This window comes from Apodemus sylvaticus, chromosome 3 (genome assembly GCF_947179515.1).
Source record: "Apodemus sylvaticus chromosome 3, mApoSyl1.1, whole genome shotgun sequence".
NCBI classification, from domain to species: domain Eukaryota; kingdom Metazoa; phylum Chordata; class Mammalia; order Rodentia; family Muridae; genus Apodemus; species Apodemus sylvaticus.
This window is the reverse complement of record NC_067474.1, coordinates 110,203,280-110,228,531: the sequence shown is the minus strand read 5'-3', so window position 1 is coordinate 110,228,531 and position 25,252 is coordinate 110,203,280. Positions and strand designations below refer to the sequence as shown.

The window sequence follows — 25,252 nt, the reverse complement described above, 5'->3', positions numbered from 1 at the left end:
GCTTTGTGAAAGGCCTGCATGGCATCCCACTACAAAGTTAGGCTCTTGATTGACATTTGAGGTCTCAGCACTGAATTCATCCAACCAGTTCTTATAGGTGTCTCTGAAAACCTATACAACTTAGAGTACTAAATTCCACATTCATTTAGAGGACATGAGAAAGACAAAATCATGGCACCTGGGACAGGTGGACAGACAGAGGGAGTCTGATCTTTGGATTCTTCTTTTTTGCCTGCCTAACTCTCGGGAAGGAAATGAAGTTATGCTGAGAGATATTTCACACCAGGGAGGGAACTTCATAAACAAATGAATGTCTTTCATCCACAAATGAAAGGCCTTCATCTACTAATCTCTTCTTTTCTAATAGGCATTCTGATTCAGGGGAGAGAAAACCAAAAAGAGAGGCTTCATTACTGGGTGCCTAATATGTGGCAGACCATTATTTCATTTGCTTTAAGGGGTATATGTATGTATGTGCGTATATGTGCGTGCCTGTGTGTGTGTGTGTGTGTGTGTGTGTAATGTATATACCACCAGTTTTCACAGGAAAAAAGATGGGCTGATCTTTCCCATCAAAGAGAAAACAAAAGTTTCAGAGGTATCCCATTTGTGGGTAGAACAAGAATTTATTCTGGTTAGAATCCTGCTATGTCAAATCAATACTATAAAGTGACATAAACGCAGAGCAGGAAAGAACAGTACAAACCTCTCCAGCGGGAAGGACACTTGTCTGCTCACTGCTATAATCTCCAGGTCCAAACCTAGATCAGAGAGGTCTGCACATGTTTGCTAGTTATCTTTAGTCTATCTGTGGTCAAATGGTCTTCTCAGGCCTCTCAGACCTCTGCTCTCCTCTGCAACCCAACATAACAGGTGGATACTGAGTGGAGTTTTTGCATCTGGGCCGGTTTACCTTCCCAGATACCCTAATCCTGAGCTGGCTGCAAGGGGATGGGACAAGAGCCTGGAAAGGAAGCAATAAGGATAAAACTTGATCCAAATTATCAGTAATGAGAATCCCTTCACCCACCCTTCCCTGTCAGCATAGACCTAAGCTCTGTCCTTTAAGAATCTAGGAATTTATCTTTGAACTTTATAAATTCACTTTCCATAGACAAGGAACTGATTAGTGAATGTAAGAGAACTTTAGCACAAAAGACATAAGCCAAAGATTCTGGAGGTAAATTTTCTGTCAGTGAGCTCTCCATTTAAGCTAAACTCTTGCCTCATCTCTCAAACAGGTAAAACTGCAGGCATATGCCACCATACATGCCTCAAGTTTGGTGACTATAATCTATTATAAGACTTTCATTTTGGCCTGGTATATACAGACACACACATACACCAAGGGAAACATAGGTCCACAACACAGTATTTATTTACCTTTACAATGGGAGACACAGTCTGATGTGTTGAGTTGCTCTGGTCTACTTTATACCATTCTATTCTGAAAATTTGGTGTCTTGTATTGAGATTTGTGTTGGTGTATTTTCCTTATGAATTGGAAGCCCTAATTTGAAACAAATGCTCTTGTACTAAAGACTAGGGAATAATACATGACTATAGTAAAATTGAGAGATTCTGAAGATCATAGTATCCAAAAAAATAAAAAAGAAGCATTCTGGAGAAGAGATGAAGAGGCAGAATCTGCACATGTAACTGTAATTCTTTGCCTCACTGTATATTTATTTTTATTTTTATTTTATGTGATATATTTTTTATTTACATTTCAAATGATTTCCCCTTTTCTGGTCCCCCATTGCCCGAAAGTCCCGTAGGCCCCCTTCCCTCCCCCTGTTCTCCCACCCACCCCTTCCCACTTCCCTGTTCTGGTTTTGCCTTATACTGCTACACTGAGTCTTTCCAGAACCAGGGGCCACTCCTCCGTTCTTCTTGTACCTCATTTGATGTGTGGATTATGTTTTGGGTATTCCAGTTTTCCAGGCTAATATCTACTTATTAGTGAGTGCATACCATGATTGATCTTTTGAGACTGGGTTACTTCACTTAGTATGATGTTCTCCAGCTCCATTCATTTGCCTAAGATTTTCATGAATTGATTGTTTCTAATGGCTAAATAGTATTCCATTGTGTATATATACCACATTTTTTGCATCCACTCTTCTGTTGAGGGATACCTGGGTTCTTTCCAGCTTCTGGCTATTATAAATAGGGCTGCTATGAACATAGTGGAGCATGTATCCTTATTACATGGTGGGGAATCCTCTGGGTATATGCCCAGGAGTGGTATAGCAGGATCTTTCGGAAGTGACGTGCCCAGTTTTCTGAGGAACCGCCAAACTGATTTCCAGAGTGGTTGTACCAATTTGCAACCCCACCAGCAGTGGAGGAGTGTTCCTCTTTCTCCAATCCTCGCCAACACCTGCTGTCTCCTGAGTTTTTAATCTCAGCCATTCTGACTGGTGTAAGGTGAAATCTCAGGGTTGTTTTGATTTGCATTTTCCTGATGACTAATGAAGTTGAGCATTTTTTAAGATGTTTCTCCGCCATCCGAAGTTCTTCAGGTGAGAATTCTTTTTTTTTTTCCATTTTTTTTATTCGACATATTTTTATTTACATTTCAAATGATTTCCCCTTTCCTAGCCCCCCACTCCCAGAAAGTCCTGTAAGCCCCCTTCTCTCCCCCTGTCCTCCCACCCACCCCTTCCCACTTCCCCGTTCTGGTTTTGCTGAATACTGCTTCACTGAGTCTTTCCAGAACAAGGGGCCACTCTTCCTTTCTTCTTGTACCTCATTTGATATGTAGATTATGTTTTGGGTATTCCAGGTTTCTAGGTTAATATCCACTTATTAGTGAGTGTATACCATGATTCACCTTTTGAGTCTGGGTTACCTCACTTAGTATGATGTTCTCTAGCTCCATCCATTTGCCTAAGAATTTCATGAATTCATTGTTTCTAATGGCTGAATAGTACTCCATTGTGTAGATGTACCACATTTTTTGCATCCACTCTTCTGTTGAGGGATACCTGGGTTCTTTCCAGCATCTGGCAATTATAAATAGGGCTGCTATGAATATAGTAGAGCATGTATCCTTATTACATGGTGGGGAATCCTCTGGGTATATGCCCAGGAGTGGTATAGCAGGATCTTCTGGAAGTGAGGTGCCCAGTTTTCTGAGGAACCGCCAGACTGATTTCCAGAGTGGTTGTACCAATTTGCAACCCCACCAGCAGTGGAGGAGTGTTCCTCTTTCTCCACACCCTCTCCAACACCTGCTATCTCCTGAATTTTTAATCTTAGCCATTCTGACTGGTATAAGGTGAAATCTCAGGGTTGTTTTGATTTGCATTTCCCTAATGACTAATGAAGTTGAGCATTTTTTAAGATGCTTCTCCGCCATCCGAAGTTCTTCAGGTGAGAATTCTTTGTTTAACTCTGTACCCCATTTTTTAATAGGGTTGTTTGGTTTTCTGGAGTCTAACTTCTTGAGTTCTTTATATATATTGGATATTAGCCCTCTATCTGATGTAAGATTGGTGAAGATCTTTTCCCAATTTGTTGGTTGCCAATTTGTCCTTTTGATGGTATCCTTTGCCTTACAGAAACTTTGTAATTTTATGAGGTCCCATTTGTCAATTCTTGATCTTAGAGCATAAGCTATTGGTGTTCTGTTCAGGAACTTTTCCCCTGTGCCCATGTCCTCAAGGGTCTTCCCCAGTTTCTTTTCCATTAGCTTTAGAGTGTCTGGCTTAATGTGGAGGTCCTTGATCCATTTGGAGTTGAGCTTAGTACAAGGAGACAAGGATGAATCAATTCGATTCTTCTGCATGCTGACCTCCAGTTGAACTAGCACCATTTGTTGAAAAGGCTATCTTTTTTCCATTGGCTGTTTTCAGCCCCTTTGTTGAGGATCAAGTGGCCATAGGTATGTGGGTTCATTTCTGGATCTTAAATCCTCTTCCATTGATCTGCCTGCCTGTCACTGTACCAATACAATGCAGTTTTTAACCCTATTGCTCTGTAGTATTGCTTGAGGTCAGGGATACTGATTTCCCCAGAATTTCTTTTGTTGTTGAGAATAGTTTTAGCTATCCTGCGTTATTATTATTATTCCAGATGTATTTGAGAATTGATCTTTCTAACTCTATGAAGAATTGAGTTGGGATTTTGATGGGTATTGTGTTGAGTTTGTATATTGCTTTTGGCAAAATGGCCATTTTAACTATATTAATCCTGCCGATCCATGAGCATGGGAGGTTTTTCCATTTTTTGAGGTCTTCTTTCATTTCCTTCTTCAGAGTCTTGAAGTTCTTGTCATACACATCTTTCACATGTTGCCTCACTCTATATTTACTACTAAAATTGGGGAAGAAAATTTGGTTTTGTTTCATTTTATTTCACTTGGATAGTTTTAAGGTGCTGAGAACTTCACCCCACCACCTATCCACACTGGACAACTGCTTTACCACTGAGCTCCAGCCCCAGCCCCAGGCTTTGCTTTACAGCCCTATCTCTAGCACCATGCCAGGGTTGGTAAGAGGTCAGGTGACTTTTGGAAAAATGAATAAACAAATGCAAGAACTGAAGACTTGAAAGTTATATAGGAAATGAAATCAAGACTTCAACCAAGCATTTGAATTTATAAAAAAAAAGTCAAATATTTTACTAAATAAATATATTGTGCTTAGAAATACTTTGTAGTCCCATTAGTAAAAATGAATACATGAAAGTGCTCTACCATATCACACCAGAGATGGATATGAACATAAAATTTTCAAATTTCAGTAAGTCACAGAATTATTTAGATTAATTTTTATATTATGATATATTAAGGAATTAATGATTTTAAACAAATTTTATATTTGATTAAAAGTTCTCTAACTCTATTCAAGTCCCTACATGTATAAAGGCCTTTTATTCTTACATTTGGACTCATCAACCCTTGGCCTTTTCTGTGCAAGCAGAGAAGCATCCCAGGTTCTCAGCCACACTGTGTGCAGAGAACGCACAGAGTTGGTGCTGGGAGGGAAGAAGAGGTTACCTAGTCCTCCTGCATGGGCATCAATGAGTGAGGCTGCCACCGCAATTCCTGAAGGAAGACCCAGCTCTCGGGCTGCTTCTGGTAGGAGCCCAGTTCCAAGAGAAGCTCCAGGAGGCAACACAAGATTTCCTGGGTAGCCATGAGAGAAAACAAACACCCATTAGTCTGGAATGCATTAAAGGGGACAAGAGGTTTTCTTAAGAGAACCCTTTTGCTCCATCCTTGATACCTGTGTTTTCTCAACTTCACAAAGACAGAGACCATGCAGCCATGCAATATCCTTCTGCTCACTTGGCGACCTTGGTATATGTCTTTGATATGCATGTAAGTAGTCTCCAAAAGGAGGAGAAAAGTAACTTCTGTAGTTGCTTCCCGTCATAGGATAAGGGAAGGAAATATTTTGTTCGAAGAAAGAATTTCTTAAGTTTTGTGTTGCAGCTGGATGAGATAGTCCAGCTGAAACCTTGGGGTATTCCATGAGCCTACTGCTTACCCAGAAACAGTTCTTTGGAGTTTTGCAATGCAATGACCCTGATATTTCAAGCGACCTTGAGTTCTTACAGTCAGGAAGGCTTTCAGTTAATAATTTATTGATTGTCTAGCTTTGTGTGGGCACTGTGGAACAGTAAAAGGCTGTTCTTGTTTTCCACCTAGTTAGGGAGATGAGATAAAGACGCAGAAAACCATTCGAAGCCGAAAAAATCAAACGATCTCTGTTGTCAGCTGTTTAACAGAGGCCGGACCCCCTTCACTCTAAAAGATACTCTACATGCATCTCTGCCCTGCAGGGTTTGTATAAGACTTAGACCATATGTATTGCTATCATGTAATCTCTTTTGTGCCTTGTGATTCTAGGATGGGCAGAAGTGTCTCAGGATTGCAGCTCAGAAAAATGTAAGTGAAGATGACAAATGGCTCCAGCAGTCCCCACTAACTGGAAGTAAAGCGCCTCCCCAGCCCATGCTTACAACTATTTTAAATAATGAATTTCTGTTTGTAACTACCGCTGAAACTAGGTTAGCTCAAAAGACTGGTATCACTATGGTGTGTTTTAGAGCTTCATTATTCAAGACTAATTTTAATTAATTTACATTTAAAAGTTTAAAAATCACTGAATTTGTGTTTTGAAAAGTGAAGTATGTTTGGAAAGATTTGCATGTGTAATTTTACTTTTCCAGCAATCACTTAAAGAAAGAAAAAAATTCCCAGTGGAAATCTACTATGTAAATTGTGATATGTTTAGTGAGAAATGCAGAATATAAAGCAAAGAGTCATTCTGTCAGGGAAGGTGAATGCAAAGTATTGACTATTAATTTCATATAAGTTGGGGAGCCATTGTTTATTGATATTGTAAATGTCTAGTGTGGATAGGATCCTGCGCTTTATCCTTAGAACTGTTAGACTTATTGTATGTTGAAATGATATTTTTATCTATTGAGTTAAATAAGACATATCAGAATTAATTTATCTACTTTTTTTTAAAAACTTTATTGTGAGGACCAGAAGAGTTTAATTTAATGATGCTGGTCTAATGAACAGAGTGCAAATGTACGAGTAGAAGCAGGCTAACCTCTGGTCTGTGCTGACTTCCCTGGCATAAGAACTGAGGAAAAGCTATGTTCTAGATAACAGAAAGTCTCCTAATTATGTCACCATATATAGTCAGCAAATGTGAGAGACATCTGTCCTGGGATGACCCGTCTAGTCTCTGCACTGAACTATGAACACACCATACATTTTGTCACTTCATTTTATTAAACGTCTATGAAGAATATAACAGTATCTGCTCTGTCCCCATCTCACAGGTGGCGGTCATGACACTGAAGGTATTGGAAGAGTAAATTTCCTGGAGCCAGAGAACTTAAAAGTGGGAGGTAGGCCTTAGAGTCTCCTCTGACATCAAATCTTGTACTCTGATGTCTGAAGCAGGAATTATTCTCAAATGTGCTTTGAATAAATGTAGAGATCAAGAGAAGCATTTCTAAAACAAGCATCAGTGTACATGTTAAAACTAATACCATTTGGAAATCCTTCCCACAGAGTTATTTTAAGGTTTAATTTCTATAAAAAAATATAAAAAAGAAAACTCTGGTCCACTGTCTTCTTCAAGCTCTATAGCTCTAAAAGGAGTAACTTTCCTAGACAGTTTTAGATAATTTGCATGGTGGATCTATGTTCTCTGGGGAGACTTAGGGGAAAAAAACTTAAGTGGTAAATGAACAAATTGGTTCTTTCTGAGGAGACTGAGGAAGACTGTGAACAGAGCCCTGGGTTATCAGCAGACCTGCTTATCAGTATTCACAAGGGCTGAGAGAAGGGGGGTAGAACAAAGAGAAGGTTAGAAAGGCAGGCCTTGTATAACACTGCAATGCCTGGGCTTCAGCAGTTGACAGACTAGATCCCACTGAACAGGCGATTCCAGAGAGCATGATGGCTTGATTTGGGTTTTTAGATGCTCATTCCAGTAACATTTTAGGAGAGGACACACTTCAGAAGAGGAAAGAAAACAGAAGACCCATTATGGTAAGAGTAAATGGGATGCAGGCACAAAGAAGATATGAAAGATTTTGTGGAGAAGAAATAACTGATCATGGTTATTTCTGGTCTAATAGACTGAGGGTGCAGACTGTGGCCAACTGAAAAGCTCAAGTCTCTTGAATATCTTCAACTGCATATTTTTTCTCTAGGGCCTCAGCCCTGTGACTCAGGAAAGGAGGGAATCCTGCTATAAGCCCCTCACCCTACAACACTGCTGGACTGGCCAAAGTGATGTGGAACTATATCCACTGATGGTCTTCCCCATCACAGATAACCATTCTCAGTCAACAACTAATACCACATCTGTCTCAACTCGGTTCCCAGACAACTCAGCCCAGTGCAGTAATCCAGCCTTCTGAGGCTAGTGATCTAGGAATAAAAGTTAATGTTCACCATGATGAATATCCCTCCTTTAATTGAAACCAGTGTTCACAATCAACCATCTAACCTCAAACAATAAGGAACTCTGTTTATCCAAACCAAAAGGGCACAACATGAAATAGGAAGGTAGAAATAGGTATTGTGAGAATTCTTGAAATCTCCCTTCCACATCCTTTTCTCAGCCAGAAGCATCATAGAAGGACTAGGGCTGATAGATGTGACCTGATAACTTTCCCAAAAGTCTTCATTCACCAGAAAATGTAATAAGCCACAGAATTGTTCTTCCCAGAGCTAATCAAGATTTCCCTGACTCATCATCCTCAATCTCTTCTATGCTTTGTCTAAATACACACTCATGGGTTTCACAAACCAGTTAAAAACCATGCCCATAAGACTCTCCACACAGATTTTCACCTACCCTGTGCCAAGTTCTAGGTGCTAGTCAATAAGTGAAAGTGGTCTCTATGATTCTAAAAGATTCACACTGAAGTTTACAACTAAGAGGTTGAGAAACTAAGATAGTAAACCATGGAGAATGTCTCAAAAAGGTAGAATGTATGTGATGTGGCTAAATAAATGAGGAGGGCTCCCTACACTGGCCTCAGAGAATGAATGAAATGTTCAAGGTAAAGACAACACCTGGGAAGCGGTGTTCCAAAGGTGAACGATAGATGCTATCATACTAGAATTAGAATGTTCTAGAAAGGAGCTCTATCAAAAGAAATGGTGGTTCACTATAGGGAGCCTAGACGGGCCAGGGGTTGACATAACTATCCAGCCTACTAGAATATAAGCATTGAGGAAGGGTGGGTAACAGAGGTGCATATGAAAGGGGCAGCACACGGTATAGACAGCAAGGCACTGAGGACCGGCCCATGCTTAATCTTTGTATTAGGTTCCTAAAAATATTAAACCTACTATGTGAGGAAAAGCTAGCACAATAAAAATTATTTTATCTTTCAAACAACCAAATAAGTGAAAAAGGCAGGCTGCAAGATATTATGCAGACGAATATGACTTCAATGTAAAAATGACTGTTGATAGATAAATTTATAAAACTACATTCCTAGGAGGTAAAACACACAAACAGAAAATACATTTCCAATGGGGTTGGGGATGAATTTGTGCTTTTTATTACCCCATGATCTCTTATGTTTTACTTTGAACAAACATTTCTTACATAATAGTTTTAGAGGTGTTTCTCTTCTGGTTTGATTAGGAAGGAAGGAAGAAAGAAAGAAAGGAAGGAAGGAAGGAAAAGAAAAAGAAAGAAAAAGAAAGAAAAGAGAAAGAAGAAAGAATGAAAGAAAAGAGAAAGAATGAAAGAAAAGACAAAGAAAGAAGAAAAGAGAATGAAAGAAAGGATAAAAGAAAAGAGAAAGAAAAGAGAATGAAAGAAAAAAGAATGAAAGAAAAGAGAAAGAAAGGAGAAAGATGAAAGAAAGAGAACAAAGGAAAAGAGAAAGAGAGAGAAAGAGAACAAAAGAAAGCAGAAGAGCAAGAAAAAACAAACCATTTCATCTATTCCACAGAATCCTATGTAGTCTTTAAAATAATTGAGGAAGAATAAAGGTATGAATTTGGGAGAAAGATCAAGATAAAATAAGGGACAAAGTCACGATGTAGAATAGAGCTCATCCAATCTCATATTTGTGATCCTTTTAAAGGCTCCAAACATGCGAGCGCATGAGCACATGTACTTCCAGAAGTTTTTAGAAAAAAAAAATAAAAGAAAACTGATTTCTGTAACAGCACAGACAGGATGTGCTGTGAGGCACTCTCCTGAACCACCTATGTCCTTCCAGATCATGATCTTGTGTGTTTGTTTAAAATAAAGCAAATTGGCTTAAATTTAAATAAAAACAAAATAAGAGTAGAAACCCTGCATCTTGTCCAAGTCTGTTCCTTAAGCTAAAGACAGGAGAGAAAACCATGAGCTATTCACCTACATTCTGATCTCTGGCTGTGTTACATGTTCACCTTGGGATATCAGATGGCCCCAAGGACTCCTAGGCCCCATGAATTCCCATCTGAATGGACATATTTGGCCTGAGTGGTCAAAGCTGGAGCCTACAATTATCGGGTGGCTGCAGTCCCTCTTCACAAGCAGAGCTCCTATTACACCAAACCTTCCCCTACCAGTTTTTCAATTATCTATGACTAATGAGCACTCTGGGAACAGTTTCAGACACACACATAATCCTCTTTCCTGATGTCAGCAGCAGAAATTAATGACTATGTGGACTGCTGGGAGACAGAAGATGCATTATAATGGTCAACAGAACTGTTATCCTCTCCAGGAAGGGGGGAGGGTATTGAATTAACTGGAAGGTTCAGTGTTCCTTTGTATTCTGAGAGTGAGATGAAACACAGGGGGAGATTTGGCTCCAGGCCTACGGAAATGTCAAAGAGGTTTGGGCGTGGGTGGCATACGACCCTGCTTCCTTGTGCTTGCTGTGGAATGCTAGTACCAGCTCAGTTGGGAAAGGCTGACAGGCCGGCCAGATTATGTCCATGACTGTGCTAAAGGACATTTTGCCCTGCCAGTTGGAGAGAGTTCTGGATTTCTTTCAAACTCAACCTACTTTCAATCTGATTTAAAAGTGGGTAACAAGAGTGGGAACATACAATTCTCAACCACTACGTAGTATTCAGAGGCAATTCTTAAGTTTGGTGTTTCACACAGACATGGCACATGCTTGAATGGTTCTAGAGAATCGTAAAGCCTAGCCCGACTCAGATCACACGTGTAGGTCAACGCTGGGGATTTTCTAGAAAACTGGGACAACTGGTAGAAAATGGCTGAAAAGGTTGTAGTAGTCTTGGTTCCTGAAGTTATACTTGTCCTAAATGATTCATTCAAGTAGAGACTTCCTGAAAAACCCAAAGCTAGCGTTCTTGCACTCTTTAAGGACAGCATCTGATATGCCTCATAGAAATCATGTCATTGTGACTAGAAAATAAATTCCATTTCCATTTTCACATGAGATTGAATGATATTCATTTATCACTCATTATAGAAATGGTGAATAGACATTTTCTGTGTGCACACACTGTCCTAGAGTATAGGGTAAATCAAGGATCAAAAGAGAGGAGATCTTTCTAGCAGGTAAGAGTCTTTTCTAATACCACTTCTGAATTACATCTGTAAGTTAACATGTCTTACAACTGCTCCATAGTTTAGACAGTTTTATATATACCGAAGATCCCTGACTTTGTATTCTTACTTGGTATACCCTATATTCCCTATACTTTAAACATACATTTAAATAACTCTTATGTATTATATCCCTATATTAGGTTCTGTCCATCTCTTCCAGTAGAAAGATAATAGCTCATAGACTTATTTTTCTCCACATCTTATTTCTTTCCCTCCCAAGTATCTACAACATACTTTAAAAAGTAATGTTTACTTAACAAATGTATACATTTTTTGTTTATGTTTTTAAAGATCATAAGACATAGATCAATCAACTGGAACAAAAAAATTAAAGTTTCTCACCTATATGCACCCACCTATACAGTGTTTCAGTAGAAAGTAAACTAAACAGACAAACAGTAAATTTAACCCTTAATCCTGGATATTACCAGGGTAAAGAAACTAATATAATCCCAGCAGTGGTCCACTCTCATTCCTAACTCAGGACAGCGACACTTATCAAGGGCAATGCACATATCTAGCAAATGCAGAAGGCACACTGCCACTTTTCCTATGGCAGCAAGAGACTACAGATAGCAGATTCTTGCAGAATACAGCTCTCAAGTCCTCCCAGCTGGACAAGCTGGTTCAAAGAATCTACTTAGCAACTAGTTACTGCAATAGGTCAGTGAGCTGAAGAGTGGTATGTACATTTTGTATTTCAACAACATAATTATTCAAGTCTATGAGCCATTGGTAACTGTTCTTGGAACATTTCTGGTCATATAACTTTCCATCCTAATAACAAATCAATGAAATGCAAATTCTTTTGGAAAGCACCATATTTAGGTTCTGCATCTTAGGGTGTAAATATTAGACTATATTATTTCATAGAATAGAAACAAAACTGCAAAAGAATTTCAAAATTTGTTCAGTTACACGGGGGTGGGGTGGGGGGGGGGATGCAGGTAAGAGAGGAGTTACATTTAAGGATTCAAAGGTCTGACTCCAGAGTCTGAAATTTTACCAAATTACCATCCAATTTAGGAAAGTGGGTTAGATATAGACTGCAACAACTAGGAAACAAGTTAGCACTAATAGGCTGTATATAGGAACAAAATCACAAGGGCCACAATATTCTAATATATTGAAAACACCTATCTTTTCTTTCCTAGATTGACCCTTATGGACCAGAAATCCAAAGAAGGAACTGGATATCTGTGGTTAAGCAGTCATCGAAGCAAAGTCTAGACTCAAACATGTCTCCTGACTCACTAGGCATTCTCTGCTTTCTATACCTCCCACTATAGAATGTCACTCCATTCCCTCTGTAGCATGCAGCAGGAAGCCAGGGCCATAAGTCACATGGAGTCTAGAATAGCTGACAAAATTCAATAGTTTCCAGAGGTATGGGCGTCAGTTCTGAACTATTCAGAGCATAGCTGTAGTCTTTTAGCTTGAAATCCTCAGCTCTGACACCCACAATGACCTAATTCTCTATATAATTGTTGATGACCTATTTTGTTCTCACCTAGCCTAAGGCTACCTCCTAAAATCCTTCCTTAGGTAGATCATAATTAATGCCCCTTTCCTCTAGAACCCCACAGTATGGTGTCTGGAATTACATCATTCTGTTCTTTATACAGAAAGACTTTTCCCTTGCACCTTCCTCTTCTAATTTCATGAAAACAGCACTGAAGGCACAGATCTTTCAACTGTATTGTCAGAGGCAGGCAGGTTAGGATAGCTTGTGGAGTTCAGGTTAGGTAATACACTATCTTGGATGCAGTCCACGGCCTTCCTACTCTTAAGGCTTATGACCTTGGGCAAGCGATTTCTTTCCAATGCAAACTTCCATTCTTGTAAGAATTCTAAAATAATGTCATTCTCCTCCTAGAGTGGTAATGACAATTCATCAAGACAACACCCAAGAAGCACAACTGCTGACATGCCTCATAGAATAGATACTCAGCAGGTAGGAGTCACTATTACAGTTATCACAACTCTCCGTGCCTGGTATGTTGGATACTGCCTAGTGCAAAAATCACACAGTTCATTCTGGCTGAGCTGAAAACCTTGAGAGGTCTATGATGCTAGTGTGTGATGACATATATGCTTTTGAGGTCATGTGAGTAAGCTGCATAAAACATGAAAGGTGTTAAAATATTCACAATGATGGAATTCAGTTTGCCAGCGTGGAAAAATGTCTCCCTGTGGTCATATGTGAGAGCCAACATTATGTTTTAAGCTTTAGTTACTGTGCCTAAGAGATTCATAAAACAAAAAATGCCTCTAATCTGTAAACCCCTTGCCCAAGGACAGACACTTCCTGAAATGCAAGACACAATTGTTTATGTTTTCATTTGTTAAATGAGTTTGTTTGACCCAGTCGCACTGAATGTTGATAGAAGTACCTAGGCAGGAAATACATCAGGATGTAATGCTTACCCCTGATTGGATGTGGGTAAGAAGTATGTAGGTAGAAGGTATGTAGGCAGCAAGTATGTCAGAATACATGTCCAGCTATGATTGGACCTGATGAGAAATACAAAACTTTATGGGTTTGCCTTTATAAGCGGCTGCAAAATTTGACTTCTTGTCATTTTCTGGAAACCCTGGAAAGGTCGTGGCCAGAGCCTATTATCTTGACCAGTATTTAATTAAAGCTTGCTTCAAATTTGGATCAAATTTGTGGAATTGCTCTTTCTCACATGATTCTCAAGTTCAATTCATGTTTCCATGATAAGTCTTCAGAATGAAATGTTTTAAGAATAAGTGTAGAAAGCATTCTCCTTGGAGTTATTTTAAGCACTGAATGCTCGTTTCAAAAGAAAATATTATTTTATCAACAAAACACTGGACTGTCAAATGACGATAGCTTTCTACAGCTATGTAAAAATGGTCAGTCATAGAGAATATCCCACATCCAAGAAAAGGCAGACGCAGGAGAGAGTGGCTTTAGTTGCCATTTTACTCCAGGTGCTATGTGGGGTTTCAGGATTTTAATTTGTTGTTTCACAGTTCAATGAAAACTACATAAAAGAAATCAACAACAAAACCAACAGACCTAAGCTTCTCACTCTTAAACTTTTGTCCAAATGACTTATCTTTCCAAATCTGCAATTCAGTATTGAACAGAATATCTGATAACTATAAAGACAGGATTTTCCAAATAAAGGCTATTCTGTGACTCACTGCATTTCTTTGTGTGATCCCACTTACTGATGGCATATAGCCCAAGGAACATTTTGTCAGAGGCCAGTATGAGTGAGAAGTCTAGACTCCTGCTTGTCCACTCCTGGATCACAGAAAACAGCCTCCTAACAATGACTGCCTCTATGGGATGTCAAACAGCACCTCTCAAAGGAAAGGGCCAGTCAGCAGGGCTGGTGGTAACTGCACAAGGCCAAACATCTGGTGATTTCAAGACATCTGGGGCTTTTCTATCATGTAGACCAAACATGATTCAGGTAATTGACCAAATTTTTCACTTTCCAACCAGATGTCTTACTTTCATAGAGAGGAAACCAGTCTTGTACTTTCATGTGCAAATAAGCTAGACTAAATTCACCCCCAGAGGGCAGGATTAATTGCTTATACTCAATGAATACTAAATTACATATTATTTCTTTTTCCCCCAACTGTTTTACCCTTGAAAAGGCTTTCTGCTATTGTTTTGAAAAGTGTATATTTCATCTTAGAAGTGCTCTTTTTAAAGCCCCACTCCTCACATTTTTGACAGGGAGCCAGAGTGTTATTATGAAGAGTGTGATTTCAGCAGTCAGTTTGATCTGGCTTTGGTTGCATGCCTCAACTTTCAGAGCCTCAAGCCCTTTAAACTCAGATTCTTTGTAGATAAAAATCATAAAATACACCTATAAAGCCCATTATCAAGATGCAAAAACACAATCCCTACAGAGCTTGGGTGCTTCTGTGTCTGGTACTGAGACTACAGAGGATCAAAGTGCCTATGCATCCCAAAGGTTCTCCATCAAGAATGCAGATGGGACTGAGGAAAGGGTGGTGAGTGTATGTGTGTGTGTGTGTGTGTGTGTGTGTGTGTGTACTAGCATTCTTACAGAGTTTACAGAGAAATGTCCAGTTTGTGAGGAGAAGGGTGTATCCTAATCATTTCCTTTATTTTAACCCTTATATGGAGTATATGCTGGAATTTTCCCTTGTCAAGTTTAAAGAATTCATGTTGTTAACAATGACCTATTTTCTATGCTGTTGCCCTGACAACCAACCATTTTGCTGTACAGATGATAAAAAGAATACAACAAGGTGTCTCTCTTCAGTCATCTAGTTGGCACAACTCAACAGCATGGAAACAATGTTTGAGGGATGGCAGAGCATTTGTTCTTACATTCCAAGAATCCAGATTCACAGATGAAGATTCTTAGGTTTGACTCTAGAACCTGACCTGTGGCATGAGACCATCTACCTGGAGACTAAAGAAGGAATGGTGATTGGGTTGTAAAACAAGTCCCTCCATTAGGCTTCCACAGGTGAAAAGGAAAAGAAGGCACAGACATTACTGCAGATTAAGGAGTATCTTCCCTCCAATACAGAGGGAGAATTATTCAAGGTGGCATTTAATCAAAATATTGGAGTCAAATCTGTGAATTCATGGGATTATAAAAAAAGATTCCATAATCATGCTGAAACTTTACAACACTTAAACTCTACATCTCTGGGTTACCTGAGGTGGGGGGTAGTATACAAATTTTGGGGAAAATGGTCAACTGATAGAAAATGCAAAGTTCAAACTTTATAAATCTAATTTCTTTGTTTTAAAAGTCTTATTCTTTGGACAGAGGATCTAGGAAAGTGAACAGATTTTAGTGAAAATGATAAAAGATAATTAGTTCAAAGCCCAAAAAGAGTCTTTAGTTACCATGTCCATTTACCCAGGACACATGAAGGGCCCCCAGAGGAAGCACTGATCATAGCAAGAAGCAGCTCTGCATTCCTACAGGCTTTAGTGTTCCACAAAGATAGAGGAGGGAAGATAAAGTAAGAGAGAGGGCAGGAAAATGGAGGATAAGGAAGCTAAGGGTCATCTTTTGGGGTTGTTTCCAGAAATGGCATTTAGGCTGCACATCCTCTGGGAGGTACTCAAAGTGGGACACCCATAGTAGTAGTCCACCAAGCCCAAAACAACAGAGCTGACTTTTAAAAGATAAATATGGAGAACATGAAGTTGAAGGTAGTTAAGACTTCATTATAGAAAATACAGAGTAAAAAAAAAGAAAGAAAGAAAGAAAATGCTGCCTCCTTATATTTCTCTTTCCCAGAGGTAATTTGTAATAAAATTTGAGAAAGTATCACATGATATTCTTCCATAATATTAAGATATGCCTTATTCAATTCCTTGTAGAAGAGCAGAGTTAGTATGTTTATACAACCTTAAAGTCTGTGTTTTAAGCTCAACAGATGTCTTTCCTCATCACTGAGTATCATATTTTCTATTAGGGAATGTATCACGGCATTATGGAGATGACTTAGTCAGTAAAGTGATGCTGGGAGTGATCACCAACATCCAGATTAAAGAAAAAAAAAACCCTAGGAGTGAAAGTACACACACCTGTAATCTCAGAACTTCTTAACAGAACAGAGGAGCCAAGGGGTTTGTTTGTCCACCAGTACAGCTCATTGGTGAGCTCCAGACACTTTGTTCAGCCAGAGACCCTGTCTCTAGAACTAGGCTAGAGATTGAGAAGACATTGTTGAAAACCCCTCTTTTATATATGCATATGTGCACACGTATGTGCTTACACACCATATAAAAACATACATATAACACACATAGAAACATACTGAATACTTTTTTGTTTGTTTGTTTGTTTGTTTCTAAGCAATCCAGACTTAGCTTTATTTTAAAGTATACTGTAGGGGAAAGGATTTAATCTGACCATAAAATCTGCAAATCTTAAGGTTAGGTTAAAAAAAATACTATGATTTAGATCTTCAATGACCTTCAAAGACTCATATACTTAGTTACCAGTCTCTGATACTGTTAGAAAGTGGTATAATATTTCCTAGTTGTTGCCCAATAGAAGGAAGTTAGGCTATCTAGGTATGGATATAAAGGTAATAATGGCCTCTTCTCTCTCTCTCTCTCTCTCTCTCTCTCTCTCTCTCTCTCTCTCTCTCTCTCTCTCTCTCTCTCTCTCTCTCTCTCTCTCTCTCTTTCTCTCTTGGGATCCTAAATTAGTAGCTGTGTTATACCACACACTCCATACTATAATGCTTTATTTTGCCATTTGGCCCAAAGCCATAGTAATCAAGTAACCATGGGCTGTCCTCTCTGAAACTGTGAGCCAGATGAAATTTTTCTTTTTTTGGTTTATCTTAGGTGTGCTTTCTGTGGAGTAGAAAGCTGACGCCCACAGAGAGGAATAAACAAGGCTAAGAGATGAGAGGAGAGAGTTGTGTGATTGCCTAGTGAGAAAGATTTATACTACTCAGCCTCCTGTTTCAGGGAGGAACTGAGAAACTTTGTGGGCCACATGATGTCTAGAAATTCAAACAATATTCTGAGTATGTCTGTGAGGAACTTTTGGGGTCAGTGTTTACCCGAGGTGTAAACAGGCTCATCCAATTACTCAGTGAAGACCTGAGGAGTTTTACACTTCCCAGAGGAAGACTATACTTCCTACCTGGTGGCCTTCCAACTCCTCAGTATTTTTCAAAACTCTGGACTTGAAGCACTGCTCTTCCTGTACCTCATTGGAGTCCACTGACCCTATACTGAAACAATAACATTGGCTCTCCTTTTCCTCAGACCTTTTGATGTGGGCCCTAAACCAGAAACCTTAGGGATTCCCTAGCTTTCAGAACTGGCTGAGATAATTTTGTCTAATGAGTCCCCTTATTTCTGAACACTCTCACTCACCCCTGCCTCTTTACCACACACACCTTTACCCCAGGACTCTTATGGAGCTGTGATTAGCACAGAATCCTGCAGGAAGGGCTGTGAGCTTGTTCAAATCAGAAATAGGCCGAGTTTAGCACACAGGATAAGGACAGAATCTTACCGGTTGGCTCATACACTTTCTGTTCTAATGGATTTGTGACAACAAACAGTTCAATGAATCATTTGTGAGATAAAGAACAATATTTTGGATGGTCTGTATCTGTCCTTCTCACAATAAACAGGAGCCTCAAGGAGTCTTTCGTAAGTCAGATGGGGGATCTAGCACCTTTTTCTGGCTTCCTCAGGTACCAGGCATGCAGGTGGTGCACAGATATACATGTAGGTAAAACACTTATCCACATAAAATAAATAATTAAAAATAAGAATGAAGTGTGTACATCTGATAGGGTGAGTAGAAAGGGAGAAGACAAATGAAATATAGTTTATTAATACCTAAAAGGCTGCCATTAGAAGCTCAGGTCTTCATATGGAGAAAGTGCTTGGTAAGAGTAAAACCAGAAACTAATGTGAGCTGATTGAGCCCACATCCTGTGTCTATCTTCCTATTGCCTATCAAGAACAACAACAAAAATATTTGGGAACAACCAAAACAAATTTCACAGGCCACGGGGTAAGAAGAAAGGGGGCAGAAATGAGTAAGGGCAGAAGGAAAGGGAAGGGGTGGTATTAACCCTTTCCCAGAGCTCATGTCTTCTTGTTACCTTAGCCCCTTGCTTTTCATCTGCTCTAGTAGACCAGCAAGATAACAGCAAGTGTCACAACTCCATGCTGCCATGCCTGAGGATCACTTAAACATAGAAGAAATTCACTTGCTTGGGCCCGACCCCCAACCACTGAAACAAAACTCTGGGCCCTATCCAACTGAACCAGTACTCCAGCTGGTTCCAATGCACAACGTCCCCTGCGAGTTATGGAAATCACAAATCATTTCTGTACCTCATTTCTGATTTCTCACCAGCAAGATGAAGCAGGCCTGTAGGACCTAGGCTTTTAAAGAAGCCTACAAAATCAACCAAAGTAAGCAAGGATTCCCAGAAATATACTTCAGCAGTTACAATATTCAAGAGAACCATGTGGGGAGTGTGAGCCTTACACCTGTAACCTCCATGTCAACGATGGCCTTCTTCCTGACCAATCAAGGGACTTGAAGCTAGCAACTCTCTGTCCTCCTTCATTTCATTTCTAAAGTAATAAATGACATACTTTTTAGAAAATTGAAAAGAACAGAAAATCCTTGGAACCATGGATAGGAAGAGATTCTTTCATTAGTCACCCAGTGACAATGACACAAAGCTAAGCTTTGTGAAATCTATTGTCTTATGTGGCATACGGAGGTTCAAGAAAGGGAAGGCCAGTGAGTCTGTTACCCTCTCTTCCCACACAGGCCCTTCAGCTCCCACCCCTTGAGTGGGGGGGGGGCAGAGAGGAGGGGGGCTCCAGTTCCCTGAGCTCTGCTGTGCGTGAACATACCATTTCAGAGAAAAATGTGATAGCTTCTAATTATGCGAAAAGTCATATATATCTAAATGAGTGTAGAAGAAAGTGCAGGGGAAAGTGGGGTACCACTATGAGGACATTCTGAAACAATAAGAAGAAAAGTAATTAGCCATGCTGTTTTGGCAGAGCTATGTGTATTAAGACCAATCATCTTTCAGGAAAACAAATCAATTGATACAGGAGAATCATACATCTAGGGCTCTGACTGACCTTCCTAGAGAGGGCTTCTCAGAGTGGGAAGCACTCAAAGGAGAAAGATTCAGAAAGGCACCTGAACCAATTAAGCAGACAAGGCAGAGGACCGGGCCTCATGCACTGCAGAAACCAGCATTTCCTATAAAACATCCAACTCAGAGCCTTACAGCACTCTCCTTCCTCGTTTAAAACTGATAAGACTAAGATGAAAACATAAATTTCAATAATTTCCCTTTCTTCTCTTGCTTGAAGCTTATATACCCACTTGCCTAGGTTGGACGAATGGGCCTTGTTCTTTTCCATATCCTGGGCTGAAAGCTATTCTCTCTCTGCCCTTCCTTCCTCCTCCATATGGCTACCTTCTCTATACCCACTAGGAGGCAGTGTGGAGATCACCATCTCCAGGAAGGTTATCCTAACTGTCCACCTGCCCTACATTCTAAGCCATGTATAACCATAGAAATACACGCCTGAATTTAACACTTGCCAAAGTATTTTGCATGCTAGTTAAAAAACACACATGTATTTCTGATGTCTACAAGGGGAAAGTCAACTGAATGTTAAAAGTGGGATCACATTTCTCTTCTATAAACCACCATGGCTTCTGAATATATTCAGAGAACACTGGGTTCCTCCAGGGCACATGGCTCTGCATTCTTAGGTCTTCTATGGTCCTCTCACATAGCATTATGATAAAGTAGTTCCAACATATCAGTCAGATCCCCGTGTCTTACCCTATGAGGAACATTCTTGATGACATGTAACATTGCTCAAACAGTCTTCACAATGGAGTCTCAATTCAAGAGACTCTTCCTTAGAAAAGATATTTCCACCCATGTTCCAGACAGCTTTATTCCAATCCCGTATTGGCCACTGTTTGTCCATACATACTGTCCAGGCTGCCCACCACAGCATTATAACTTTAGTTGTCCTTCTCATTGCTGTCTACAAGAGTGGCGGAAGATGGGACCTGTTAAATACTCACTGGCTATGAAGGAATGAGTCTGTCTAGGAGGTAGGAGGATGACAGTCCAGCCTCCCTTCAGATTTGATGTCATTCTTACCTGCTAGTGACTATCTCTGTGATCAGGGGGTCATTTAACTTCTAAAAGTTTCTTTCTCTTCAACTACCAGGTAAGATGTGTAAGTGACAGATTGAATACAACTATCATCTCCATCTTCTCAGAGAAGAGAACAGAGCACAATTAGAAAGTAATTACATACTTACTTTTTAAAAACAGTGTTAAGATAAACATAATACAAATTTATCATCTTCACTTTGAGTCTGGTCCACTGGTATGAAGTATATTTACACTGCTGGGCAAACCACCACCTTCATCCATCTCCAGAACACACTGACCTAGCAAAACCGAAGTGATATTCACGATGTTCACCAAACAACAGCAGCAGCCCAGCCTCCTCCAGCCCCTCACAATCTTCACTTTACTTTTTATCTCTATAAACTGGCCTATTCAAATATTATGGTTTGGATCTTAAGTGTCTTCTGAAGGCCTGTGTCTCCTGATAGGCAACAAACTATGAGGAGGTGGTTAGGATTCACACCAGAAACTGTCTGTCTACTGGACAGTCTTTAGGCCATTGAAGGCAGATCTCTGAGAAGACTAGAGGATCCCAACCCCTTCTTCTTTTCTGCTTCTCATTTAGGAGGGAAGTATCTTTTCTCTGCCAAGTGCTCTCAGTTGCCTTCTACTGCCTTGCCTTGCCAAAGGCCCATTGAAGACTAGGAGACAAAAGAAACCTTTCTTCTTTGTAGGATGGTTATTTCCAATATTTGATATATTGAGGGATGGCTGACTAACTCTGCTAAGACAACAGTCTTAGGATGGTTTTTGTGCTGTAACTGAAGGCTACAGACTAGGGAATCTACAAATAAAGGATGACAGCTTATTTAGCACACAGTTGTAGAAGCTAAAAGGTTGAGAATATGGTGTTGGAATTTTAAGAGGTATCAAAGTGTAAGACAAAGCAAGCTTGTTAGCACAGGTCTCTTCTTCTTAAGCTCTAATGGCAGAGGGCCCATCATCCCTCATGACCTCACCAGATCCTCATTATTTCCTACAGGTCCCATCTCCAAATACTATTACCATACAAAACTGAGGACTAGACTGGCAACTCCCAAGTATTGGGGGAATACATTAAAACAACAGTAGTACTTTCTTTAAATGGAATCATCTAGTATTTTTGCTTTTATGCCTAACATAAATCATTTTGCATAATGTTGCTTAGCACAAAGATTCATCCATGTTATTGTATGTTGCAGACTTTCTTTGTTTTTGAAGGGTGAATAGTGCTTCACTAAATTTCTGTGCCACTTTTAGTTTATCTATCTCCAATTTATGAATTGCTTTCAACTTTTGGCTATTATAAATGATGCAAAGGACATGGCTGAAAAACTATTTCTATGGGCCACTGCTGTCAATTGTATATGCCTTGAATAATTATGTTGGATTCCAGTTTGGAGTTATATTTTGCTCCCCTTGAGCAGCAGCATCATTTCCACAACAACAGCATCATTTTATATCCCACCAATATGGCACACGACTAATTTCCCTACTTCTACACTAGCACATATTTTGGGTTTTACTCCAAAGTACAAACCCATCCAGCCTAAGGTAGGAGACAAACTAACAGTAGCAACATTTGAAAGCTAGGGCAGCACAGTGAGGAATGGTGGTAAATTCACTAATACCAAAGACCTGCATCCCATGAAACTTGGTTTGGCATGGAGAACACTGAAAAGCTTGAAATTTTGTGGTAATGCTACACCTAGAAGTTAAGGGTAAAGAAGGCCTGAATCAGGAAGATGAGCTGACTTCACAGAAAGGGAAGGCTTGGGAATGGCTTGATACATCTTTAGCCTGGTTTATTTTATCTGATAAAAGTGTGCAGATATATCATCTAAACATAGAGAGATGGGAGGATTCTGGATAGTGGCTCTAAAGAGAAAGGAAATTAATGCAGCCAGCAGGTCTCTTTCGCCTGTGCTATAGCAGCCAAGTTTAGACCCCTGCAACTGGACACCACAAGACTAGAAAATTACGTTGGGACTCAGATTTAATGAAGAGAGGAGAAGCAAATATGTGGGTAGAGAATTCCCCTCCTCCTAAGTCATCAGCATCAGCTACAGTCAAAGGTGACAGTGTCTGGATGTAGACAAGTCCTCAGCAGCTTGTCAGTGGCCTTCTCATCACCTGACCACCTAGAAGCGACCACATGCAAAGCAGAAATCTAAATAAGCATACAGGTTAGAAAGTCAACAGAAATCTCAAGAAATAGAAAGCAGGACTACACAGAAAGGGAAAAAGTTCTAAGACATTTATTGGCATGAGAACCAGATAATACCTACCACAAATGAACAAGCAAAGCTGTGTCAAAATGACAGTGGGTGAGCAGAAACTTGTATAGTAACTGGCTGGCCAATAACATGGGGTTGTAAATATTGTATTTATCTTTATCATTCTAATAAAGTGCCATTCCTTGCAGTTGCAGAGAGCTTAGAAAGATAAAGCCCCAGAAAGATGACGTGGTTGGTTCCTGACTCCGGAGATAGGAAGTGCCCATTATAACTTCATAAGTCTGGAATAGATGGTGGTTTCGATGGCGATTCCTATAGACTAATATGAAACAGAATACTAAAAAAGTTCCAATATTCCCATTTTTAGGTATATTTCTTGTACCTTCAAATACTCTTATATTTTTAAGAATACAGATAGCTCATGGAATAAAATATACATAAATGACAAGGGGAAAGTTGAACTCTGAAACAGTTAAAGAATAATTAAAATAAAAGTTACATGCTGTTTTCTATTGTTTTATTATTTCGATAATCTGTTTCAAGAGAGAAATATATATGCCTTTTTGCTTAAAAAGTACACACCAGGGATTCAATTGAATAAATCATCTGAAGGGCTGGGGAGATGGCTCAGCAGGTAAGAGTACTTATTGCTTTGGAGAGGACCCAAGCACATATAACCACATGGAAGCTTACAACATCCTGGACTCCAGGACTCTGGATTTTTAAAGCAAAAAGGCATTTGTTTTCTTTTGTTTGTTTGTTTGTTTGTTTGTTTCAAGACAGGATCTCTCTGTATAGCCCTGGCTGTCCTGGAACTCACTCTGTAGACCAGACTGGCCTAGAACTCAGAAATCCGCCTGCCTCTGCCTCTTAAGTGCTGGGATTAAAGGCGTGTGCCATCACCGCCCCAGTGCAAAAAGGTATTTTAAAAGGCATCTGTAAGACTCCCTTTACATTTAAAAAGAGGCAGTTTGTAGGATTATAGAAATTTTAAAGCAACAAAAAATTGCTTGTCACTTTTATTTTAATTATTCTTTAACTGTTAGCATCTTCTTTTGGGGGGAGTTCTGTATATGTGTGTGGTTTTGGGTTTTGGTGAGATTTTTTTGTCTGTTTATTAAAGAGACACAAAGGGTATAGAAATGGGTGGGTGCAGAATTTGGGAGGATATGGGAGGGGAAAAGCACTGTCATATTGTCTTAATATATTTTCCAATGAAATTTATTTATCACTGCTGTATACTATGCGTGTAGGAGAGCACATATATTACAGCGTACATGTGGAGATCAGAGGATGGCTTTGTGCTGTGAGTTCTCTGCTTCTGCCTTCATTTGCTTCTTGCAATCAAACTTAAAAGTCATCAGGTTTGCATAGCACGGCCTCAAGCCCTTAAGCCACTTTGCTAGGCTCCACTTTTGCACATTTTGGGGAAAAAACAAACAAGCAGACCACAAACAACCAGAAAAAAAATCAAGACTCTTCTGCTGCTGTGGTTGCTGCAATTGTATCCAACATTGAGAAAGGGCATTAAGACTGGGCTGCTGGAAATGCAACTTTAATGAGATGGCAATTAGCCAAGATGGTCCTGAGCTATCAGGTATCCAGATAATGATCAGTTTTGGCTTGGGTATCATCTGTATGAACCAGTGTAGGCAGGCTGTGTCTCCACCATGCTGCAAGATATGCCTTGGCAGGCAGCCACAGACGTCAAAGAGGATTGGTGATGTCCTGAAAGTAGCAAGCTAGTGGAAGCCACATTAATGTTGACATGGAAATGCCAGAGAAGACTATGTGACAATCACTGTCCAGGTGCTGGGATTAAGAAGGACATAGCCCCTGCACTAGTGAAATGGATAGGTTGAAAGAAGGATCAAAAACAGTGAATGAAAAACTCAAATGTGATGAATATAAAGATATGAAGTAGAGCTGTGGTTTGCACATCGATGCATCACAACAGTTCAGTGGAACATCATACTGAAGACATAAGGGAGGAACTGTGGAGCGGAAACAATATGAACAACATACATGATATCAGCATCCTTCAGGAAGCTCAGCCCTGGGATGGGCTGCAAATCTGTTAGCCTCCACTTCAAATACTCTTATTCCCTCATGCTACATATTCCCAATAGGTCCATAGTCTGTAGTTCTGTGTGAAGTGAAGTCTCAAAGAGTGTCATTCACATTATGATCTATGTTCATGACACTTCTTGGGTACATCACCTGGAAAGCTAAGTTAGGTCT

The 25,252-nt window shown here is 39.7% G+C and overlaps 1 protein-coding gene across 8 annotated transcripts in view; it reads right to left on the bottom strand.

The window, feature by feature from the left end:
- The window catches only part of Fggy (FGGY carbohydrate kinase domain containing), a 398,632-nt gene that overhangs the window by 202,658 nt on the left and 170,722 nt on the right, over positions 1–25,252 (bottom strand). For all 8 annotated transcript variants that reach the window (XM_052176778.1, XM_052176777.1, XM_052176775.1 and 5 more), the window contains one exon: positions 5,006–5,134. In XM_052176778.1, the coding sequence (XP_052032738.1) occupies positions 5,006–5,134 (129 nt within the window). The remainder of the gene's footprint in view (positions 1–5,005; positions 5,135–25,252) is intronic.